The 9697-nt window shown below is 46.1% G+C and overlaps 1 protein-coding gene across 2 annotated transcripts in view; it reads right to left on the bottom strand.

Moving 5' to 3' along the window:
- adam9 (ADAM metallopeptidase domain 9) overlaps positions 1-9060 on the bottom strand; it is a 27071-nt gene extending 18011 nt beyond the window's left edge. Inside the window, exons 1-4 of one of the 2 annotated variants that reach the window (XM_060881990.1) lie at positions 8717-9060; positions 5685-5785; positions 4372-4430; positions 1340-1418 (exon numbers count right to left, since the gene is read on the bottom strand). In XM_060881990.1, the coding sequence (XP_060737973.1) occupies positions 1340-1418; positions 4372-4430; positions 5685-5785; positions 8717-8792 (315 nt within the window). In that variant the 5' untranslated portion in view covers positions 8793-9060. The remainder of the gene's footprint in view (positions 1-1339; positions 1419-4371; positions 4431-5684; positions 5786-8716) is intronic. The other variant, XM_060881989.1, reaches the window with a different exon arrangement.
- Between the last annotated feature and the right edge of the window lie 637 nt (positions 9061-9697).

The following is a 9697-nucleotide window of genomic DNA, read 5'->3' as shown; positions in this document are numbered from 1 at the left end:
CCAGCTGTGGGGGGAATCATTTATCCAGCTTTCGAACATCGAACACGAACTCAACACTCGAACAAGAGACCGTGGTGTTTACATCTGGATGTGGTTCAGCTGCAGCACAAACAATCCGGAGAGGAGACACGTACTGCACGGCTTGTATGGTTTACGCTTACAGTAGACTCGCCCTTACTTCTACCCTCACACACACACATGCACGCACACACACACACACGCTTGCAGATTACATGCTACATCCCCTTTACTTCCTGCAGATGGAACACAAATTCCTTCAGCCTTGTGTAATCTCCCCTGAAGATCAGTTCGGCTTAGAGCGAAAAATACCCGGGAAGAGAGAGATCAGGGTGCCGAAAGTTTTGCACTCTGGCACGAGCGCAAACGTGGTCCGGAATAAGACCAGCGATAAGGTAGGACAGTAATCAACAATCAACAACATATTTTCCAATAAACAATGAAGTGTTCGATTCCTCTTATACCACGGCCTTTATTTATTAACGACGACACGTATCCCCCCCCCCCCCAACCATAAACCCGCTGTCAGAGCTGCTGTTACAGAAATCTCATCGCCTTCTGACCAATCAGACGCGAGCGGGTGGAAATAATGAAGACAGCAGACGAGCTGCAAACAGAACGGAATCGTTCCTTTAATTGTTAGAGGTCAGGAATATTTTTTCAACTGAAACAGAGATTTTTTTTTTAACTAACTAACTAACACACACACACACACACACACACACACACACGCACGAACATGCTAACGTTTTTTTGGTCTGATAAAAATAACTGATCCATCGTCAGCCTGTAATCAGACACTAAACACACCTGACTACAGCGCTGTCCTGTTTACTACACAAACATAATGTACTAATATACACACACCGAGAGGCACACGCTCAGATCCGCACACAGAGAACCCAACACAGGAAACCGGACGCATGATAAGAACAGCACACCATGACAACCGCTCACCATGACAACCGTTCACTAATTCCCCTTTTCCACCGAGGCAGTTTGAGTGCTGGTTCGGAGCCTAGTTTAAAATCAGTTCTTTCTTTTTCGACACCCAAAGCACCGGCTCTGAACCAGGAAAAGTGGTTCTTAAGTAGCACCAAAACGTCGCTGGTCTAGACTTAAGAACCGCTTGCATCAGGGGCTGTGGGCGGGGCTGCTGCGCTAACGTTGCTGTATAACGTTGTATACAGTGACGTAACACTTTGTGCTCTGTGACGGCTCTTCAAACCAGCACCAGCACTAGCTGGTGGAAAAGGGGGCACATGAGACCCGAACACCATGATGCCTGGTCATTATGTATTAAGAGCTGAGGGTTCAGTACCTTCATGTTGGGCCTTTCGGTGATCAGTGATCCGTCCTTGGCGTAGGAATACACAGTGAAATCGTCTGGCAGGAGAAACCTGACAAAACACACAAAGAGAAACCTCAAGCAGGATCAGGAGTGTGTGAAAAAGTGCAGTGTGTGGAGTGTGATGTGTTCGACGGGTAACGGAGGTGTGTGTCACCTGTGATCAGCCCCGCCTCCTAAAGTTCAGACTGCACTAGAAAGCAGGACGTGATGTGGAGGATGCATTAACTGTAGTGTCAACTAGTTACTTAATAGGACTCTACACACCCACACACACTCCCACACACACTCCCACACACACTCCCACACACACTCCCACACACACTCCCACACACACTCCCACACCCACACACACACACTCACTCCCGCACGCACACACACTCACTCACGCACGCACACACACTCCCTCCCACGCACGCACACACACACACTCCCTCCCACGCACGCACACACACTCCCTCCCACGCACGCACACACACTCCCTCCCACGCACGCACACACACTCCCTCCCACGCACGCACACACACTCCCTCCCACGCACGCACACACACTCCCTCCCACGCACGCACGCACACACACTCCCTCCCACGCACGCACACACACACTCCCTCCCACGCACGCACACACACACTCCCTCCCACGCACGCACACACACACTCCCTCCCACGCACGCACACACACACACTCCCTCCCACGCACGCACACACACTCCCTCCCACGCACGCACACACACTCCCTCCCACACACGCACACACACTCCCTCCCACACACGCACACACACTCCCTCCCACACGCACACACACTCCCTCCCACACGCACACACACTCCCTCCCACACGCACACACACTCCCTCCCACACGCACACACACTCCCTCCAACGCACACACACTCACTCTCCCACACACACACACACACACTCACTCTCCCACACACACACACACACACTCACTCTCCCACACACACACACACACACACACTCCCACACACACACACACACACACACACTCCCACACACACACACACTCACTCCCACACACACACACTCACTCCCACACACACACACTCACTCCCACACACACACACACACTCCCACACACACACACTCACTCCCACACACACACACTCACTCCCACACACACACACTCACTCCCACACACACACACTCACTCCCACACACACACACTCACTCCCACACACACACACTCACTCCCACACACACACACTCACTCCCACACACACACACTCACTCCCACACACACACACTCACTCCCACACACACACACTCACTCCCACACACACACACTCACTCCCACACACACACACTCACTCCCACACACACACACTCACTCCCACACACACACACTCACTCCCACACACACACACACACTCACTCCCACACACACACACACACTCACTCCCACACACACACACACACTCACTCCCACACACACACACACACACACACACTCACTCACTCCCACACACAGGGAGTGTATACTGCGAGAGACGTAGACAGAGTTAGGGCTGAGTGTGTCCTGGAATTTATCCGCTGTGTTCCACATCAGCAGCACTAATCCTTCTGATCTGCAGCACTCTGGAAGGAGGGAGTGTCTCTCACACTGTGTGTGTGTTGAATATTACCTTCATACTATACATCAATCTTTCTACCGTGTCTGTCTGTCTGTCTGTCTGTCTGTCTGATCCAACCATCTCCTACAGCTTTCTTTATATCGCTCTGTGTGTGTTTCTTCAGACACACGCGCACACACAGAAGTTGGTGTTTTTCCCAGAACGGCACGTCCTGGAGTTTTGTGTTCCTCTGTGAAGGACCGCAGCTCTTTAACAGTGATTACATGTCTGATGGAGGTAAGACGGCTTTGTTCTGCGGTCGTTGGCAGGAAACCTTTCTTCTTTCGACTGTAATAAATCAGGAACATTCTGCTGATCCACGTTCCTCATCAGCTGACTACAAGCTCTCAAATATATCAGACCCCGAATAATGCTGAGGTCGTGGAACAGGGTGTAAGGTCCTGTGAATTTAGCAGCAGTTAGCTGGATCTTCTCCTACACTGCTGACTGAGGTTAAAAGGTCAGGAAGTGTGGTTGAGGTGTGACACTCTGCCCTCACTAAACATCCTGTCTGAAACCATCTTATCTGAAAAAGCACATCTTTATCACCTACAGAGTTCGGCAAGAAGGAATAGCAGTTCATCAAATCTAATCTAATCTAATCTACAAACCAACGGTTTTGTGAAGCCCCGCCCCCTTCAAATCAAACAAACAAAGAATGTTTGACATCTGCGACTGTGTGTCAACCATCCAGCGGATCCTGATTCCACCACTGATTTATTGAGATGTTACTCAGCCTTCATGTCATTTTCTGCCTGTTTTTTTTTTTTTTTTTAAATTGGTTAATTAACCGTTATAAATACTTAATAAAGCAGAACAAGACGAGAGAGAGAGAGAGAGAGAGAGAGAGAGAGAGAGAGAGAGAGAGAGAGAGAGAGAGAGAGAGAGAGAGAGAGAGAGAGAGAGAGAGAGAGAGAGAGAGAGAGAGAGAGAGAGAGAGAGAGAGAGAGAGAGAGAGAGAGAGAGAGAGAGAGAGAGAGAGAGAGAGAGAGAGAGAGAGAGAGAGAGAGAGAGAGATTGTCATTGTGGAGCCGTAACCCCGTGACCCAAAGAGAGAGAGTGAGTGAGAGAGAGCAAGAGATAGAGAGAGACAGAAAGAGAGAGAGAGAGAGAGAGAGAGGCAGAAAGAGAGAGAGACAGAGAGAGAGAGGCAGAAAGAGAGAGAGACAGAGAGAGAGAGAGGCAGAAAGAGAGAGAGACAGAGAGAGAGAGAGAGAGGCAGAAAGAGAGCGAGAGAGAGAGGCAGAAAGAGAGGCAGAAAGAGAGCGAGAGAGAGCGAGAGAGAGCGAGAGAGAGAGAGGCAGAAAGAGAGAGAGGCAGAGAGTGAGTGAGTGAGTGAGTGAGAGAGAGAGAGAGAGAGAGAGAGAGATACTCACTCATTCCTTTCCAGGATGACGACATGTTCTTTCCCCTGAGCTGGGATAACGTAGGACACCTTTAAAACACAAACACACACACAGTTACTTCACTTTACTCTGTGCACTTAAACATAGCCTGAGCATGAAAATTAAAAACAGCTCCACGGTGCTGCACTTAAAGATCCTCCATTGATTCTTCTCTTCTAAAAATGTTTCACTCCAGAATTTTTTCCCCCTTAACAATTTGCTAACGAATACAATATTTTAACTCCCTGTTTAAATGAAAGGAATGTTGTAGTTTTTAACAGCTAATAGTTGTGTTTAATTCTGAGGAACATCTGTGAAGAAAGTGAACTTCCTGTTATTACTCGTTATACGCTGAGACCCGAGACTCCTTTTAAAGAGGGCGATTAAACGTCTGGTTAACGCACGCTTCACCGTTACGGTGCGGATTCGAGCTCGTTCTTCAGTGCTGGACGTTTAGGACGTTCCTGATGAAACGGGTGAAGAACATCGGCATCTTTTCGAGTTTTACTCGATTACACCGCGGCCTCCGAGCCTAGGTTAACAGTCTGGACTCCTGCGCAGAGACAGCAGCGTTCACGTCCAGGAGAATAACTAAACCTCAGCGATGCAGATCATGGGATCATGTGATCACTTCTCCATGAACAGAAGTTGATGAAGACCTTCAAGCAACCTATAAGTCATGACTCATCCTCCATCTTCCCTCCTCCCTCTTTGTGATTTATCAGTGAGTGTTTTTCCTGCTTCTCAATGACACAAAGGTGAGTGCGTGTGTGTGTGGGGTGTTTTTTTGATGCCCCACATGACCCTGGCATAGGAAGTCTTTTATTAACCAGGCCCCTGCTGACTGGGCATCTGGATAAAGCAGATGGTTCCTGTAGAATTATCTCTCTCACACACACACACACACACACACACACACACAGAGTGAGGGGGAGAAAAAGAAAGAAAGAGAGAGAAAGAGAGGAAGAAAGAGAGAGAAAGAGTGAAAGAAAGAAAGAGAGAGAAAGAGAGAGATAAAGGGAGAGAGGGCATGAACGGATATGAGAGAGAATGATATGTGTAAAATTAAGCTGAAAGAGGAAGAGTGAGTGATGAGTGTGTGTGTGTGGGCGGATCGTGACCTCGCAGTCGATCGTAATTGTAGACTTTCAAAAAAACTTTTTCTTATAACGGGATTCAAAATGAAGCTTAATCAGGCTTTTTCTGGTTAAAGAGAACAGCCAATCAGAAAGCAGTTCATCTGTGTGTAGGGAGGATGTGTGTGTGGGTAAGGGGTGTTGGGGGGGGGGGGGGGGGGGTGTCACCTTATTGGAAACTGAGCCGTCCTGCTCTCTCCTGTGTCTGCCGATGCGTTTCGGTACGCTCACTTCATACGACGAGAACTGAGCCGTTTGAGAAGCCAAACCTACAAATACACAAAACACACACACATTATGGAAGGAATACAACACTTCATCAGGCATAACATGTTTTATTCCTCTTATGCCTCAGCAATGATGGCATTTCTCTCTCTCTGTTCTCTCTCTCTCTCCTCTCTCTGTTCTCTCTCTCTGTTCTCTCTCTCTATCTCTGTTCTTTGTTCGCTCTCTCTCTCTCTGTTCTCTCTCTCTCTCTCTCTCTCTGTTCTCTCTCTCTCTGTTCTCTCTCTCTCTCTCTCTCTGTTCTCTCTCTCTCTCTCTCTGTTCTCTCTCTCTCTCTCTCTGTTCTCTCTCTCTCTCTCTCTGTTCTCTCTCTCTCTCTCTCTCTGTTCTCTCTCTCTCTCTCTGTTCTCTCTCTCTCTCTCTCTGTTCTCTCTCTCTCTCTCTCTGTTTTCTCTCTCTCTCTCTCTCTGTTCTCTCTCTCTCTCTCTCTCTGTTCTCTCTCTCTCTCTCTCTCTGTTCTCTCTCTCTCTCTCTGTTCTCTCTCTCTCTCTCTGTTCTCTCTCTCTCTCTCTCTCTCTCTGTTCTCTCTCTCTCTCTCTCTCTCTGTTCTCTCTCTCTCTCTCTGTTCTCTCTCTCTGTTCTCTCTCTCTTACACACACACACACACAATGTTGCCACGAAACCACAAAGCATAAACTCCTTTGTCCTTTGGTTATCAGGGAAACATTACAGCTGAAACAAAGCAGTGACACTGGAGACTCCTTCCATAACCGAATCACTGAACCCTGCACCGTAGGTTCGCCTCCCGTTCATTACCCAGCTGTTTCACATCCCAGCCGTTTCCATCCAGATTTCCATCCGGCCGTCGAGCGGATGATGACGCGGGAAGCAAGAAAATCTCATACTAAACAAACATCTCGTGATCATGACGCTGTGAAAGACCGAACACGATCTAAAGGAATCCCGGCTCTTCATAATCTGGCGTTCTTTTTCTTATTTGCATACCAATAACCGTGACTGTATAAATACAGCGTATGGCCACTTTAAATAACGGCCCGTCTCTGCGTTTTCGTATCTGCGAGGAAACGTTTTCTTCGTGGCTGTTTTAAGCCTCCTGTTTTACCCCTCTACCCCGGGGTAACAGCAGGGTCAAGAGTGATGAGAACTACTAGTTAGTATTAGTAGAAGTAGTAGTTAGAACTACTATTAGTATTAAGAAAAGTCCTAATGGCAATGAGAGTCGAGATGTTTTGTGCTTATTACAAACTGTTTGTCTTGGCAGCCTTCAGGAAACTGACCTACGTTTTCCAGCTCTTTCCTAATTATGTAGAAACTCTTACAGGTTTATTCAAATGGACCGAAAGCATTTTTCTTTGTAAGCGTGTGTGTGTTTCTGTGTGTTGCAATAGGGCTTAAACTTTATGTGCGGCTTCACTGTGCATTGCTGTGGGAAAACGACGACCCTTTATCTGCCCCAGACTGGGGTGGGAAGCTTTAATGCTTTCCCTCGCTCCCAAAACGAAACGATATCCGACATTCTGACCATCGCAAACATAAATAAATAAATAAATAAATAACTGGGAGGGGAAAAAAGTCTGTGACGGATCAGACTGAGATTTCTGAAGACCACATTGTTCATTCAGCTAAAGATAATTCTCTCGCTCTCTCTCTCTCTCTCTCTCTCAGATTACAGGATAAACTATTTATTCATTATAGGGAAAGACATGCGCTTCTAAACAAAACTTTTTTTGTTTCGTTAACATTAAAGTTTAAGGGTTTATAAGCCTAGCTGTTATGACACAAGAAATACTTGTCGTACTTTAATGAACAGAAATTCCCGCTCTCGAGTTAAGCCTCATCCGAGTCTAAACAAACCCGACTGTAGCTTAAAGTCGTCGTTTATCGGTCGAACAAATCGAACCTGTTTTGATGAAAACAAAACAAGGGCTCGTCTTTTTCTCTGAACCTGTACACGAACTGACTCTCTAGAGCAAGACACGCCCCCTTACGCCCTAGAGAACATTAAATTGGTTGAATACAAGACTAGTACAGGATGAGTCATGGAAACATTTTTGTTTATTTCTTTGCCTGTAAACTGTCGTTAAAAATAAAAATATCTCCAAAAAAAAAAAAAAGACCATAATATTGTTGTCTCAACGTTAAAACACAGGAGGAAAAACGATCCGAGGCACAAATGCGGATAACTTTCAGAGAGAGAGAGATAGAGTGTGCAAGAGAGAGAGAGACAAAGAGAGAGAGAGAGAGAAAGAGAAAAAGAGAAAGACAGAAAGAGAGAGAGACAGAGAGACAGAGAGAGAGAGAGAGAGAGAGAGAGAAAGGCAGAAAGAGAGAGAGGCAGAGACAGAGAGAGAGAGCAAGACAGAGAGAGAGCAAGAGAGAGAGAGACAGAGAGAGACAGAGAGAAAGAGAGAGACAGAGAGAAAGAGAGACAAAGACAGAGAGACGGAGAGAGAGAGAGAGAGAGAGAGAGAGAGAGAGAGAGACAGAAAGAGACAGAGAGAGACAAAGAGAGAGAGAGACAGAGAGAGAGAGAGAGAGAGAGAGAGAGAGAGAGAGAGAGAGAGAGAGAGAGAGAGAGAGAGAGAGAGAGAGACAGAAAGAGACCGAGAGAGACAGAGACACAAAGACAGAGAGAGACGGAGAGAGAGAGAGAGAGAGAGAGAGAGAGAGAGAGAGAGAGAGAGAGAGAGAGAAAGAGACAGAGAGAGAGAAAGAGACAGAGAGAGAGAGAAAGAGACAGAGAGAGAGAAAGAGACAGACAGAGAGAGAGACTTTTTAAAAGCAAGCAACTTTTCAAGAAGAAGAAGAAAAAAGGTGAAACAGTAATAAATAATAAAAAGGTGTGATTTGTCCCCTGAGGTCCACACAGAGGTTGAGGTCTGTACCTGAACTACTGTGAGGTAATAAAACGATCCTAACTTTTGCCTTAAAGCTTTCCGTATCAGTCTCCTTACCTCCAGTGGTGTCGAGGACACAAACAAACAGTACACACAGTAACTGTAAGTGAGGAGGAGATAAAACACCAGCCATGTCTTTGGTGTCGGTTCAGTCTGCAGTGCTCAGTGACTCCACACAGCGAACGCTCCTGTGAAGGGGAACAAAACTCTAAACTACCTGCTCATTTCCCCTCAGTTTGCCTTCGTGTTGTTACTTCTCAAACACACACACACTCCTCTCGATAAAAGACTGTTTTTCAGAGTAATCCGCTCATCAATAAGGCGGCTGTTGCTGTTAAATCCGACTGAAATAACGCCTTTGAGTCACAGATTTCGAACGAATTTCTGAGGTAAACTATTACACAGACCCGAAGTGCGCATGCGCAAGAAATCCTCTTTCACTTCCCTTCTCCCCCTTCGGGTTAATCCCCGCCTCCTGTGTGGCTACGATTGGCTGATGGATTTGCGAGGTCGTATTCTTATTGGACGGCTCACGTCACTGTAGAAACCACACATACTGTAGTACGGCTTTCGTTGATTTACACATAACCTGCAAAATAGGAAGGATATCGTTAGAAATAAATGTCGTAATCCTTGACTTTAGGTCTAAAGTAATAGGTGAAATAAAGCCAACTTATTTGTGGAGAAACCAAACTTAATGAAACACGTGCTTTTCACGCTGTTAATAAAGTTGTATTAAATAATCGTCTAACTTCTCATTTCTATCACAACACCATTCAATAGCAAAAGGAAAACACTGCAATTATACACGTCGATATATCCGTGTATACTGTATAGATCTCGTACTAGAGTATTTTACGTTGGAAATGTTAGAGACAGTCAAAAAAATTATGATATCCAACTCTTCTATATTCATCAAAATAATTCGTTTGTTTTGTTCTATTTAATATCATCACGCCCACAATATAATAAATACGCTTTTATTTGTTCTTACTTTACTGTCATCTATTTTTTTCTATATTAAGATTTTCGTTAAAA

This window comes from Tachysurus vachellii, chromosome 11, assembly GCF_030014155.1.
Source record: "Tachysurus vachellii isolate PV-2020 chromosome 11, HZAU_Pvac_v1, whole genome shotgun sequence".
In the NCBI taxonomy this organism is placed as follows: Eukaryota; Metazoa; Chordata; class Actinopteri; order Siluriformes; family Bagridae; genus Tachysurus; species Tachysurus vachellii.
Note: the sequence above shows the minus strand (reverse complement) of the source record. Positions and strands in the feature narration are given on the sequence as shown.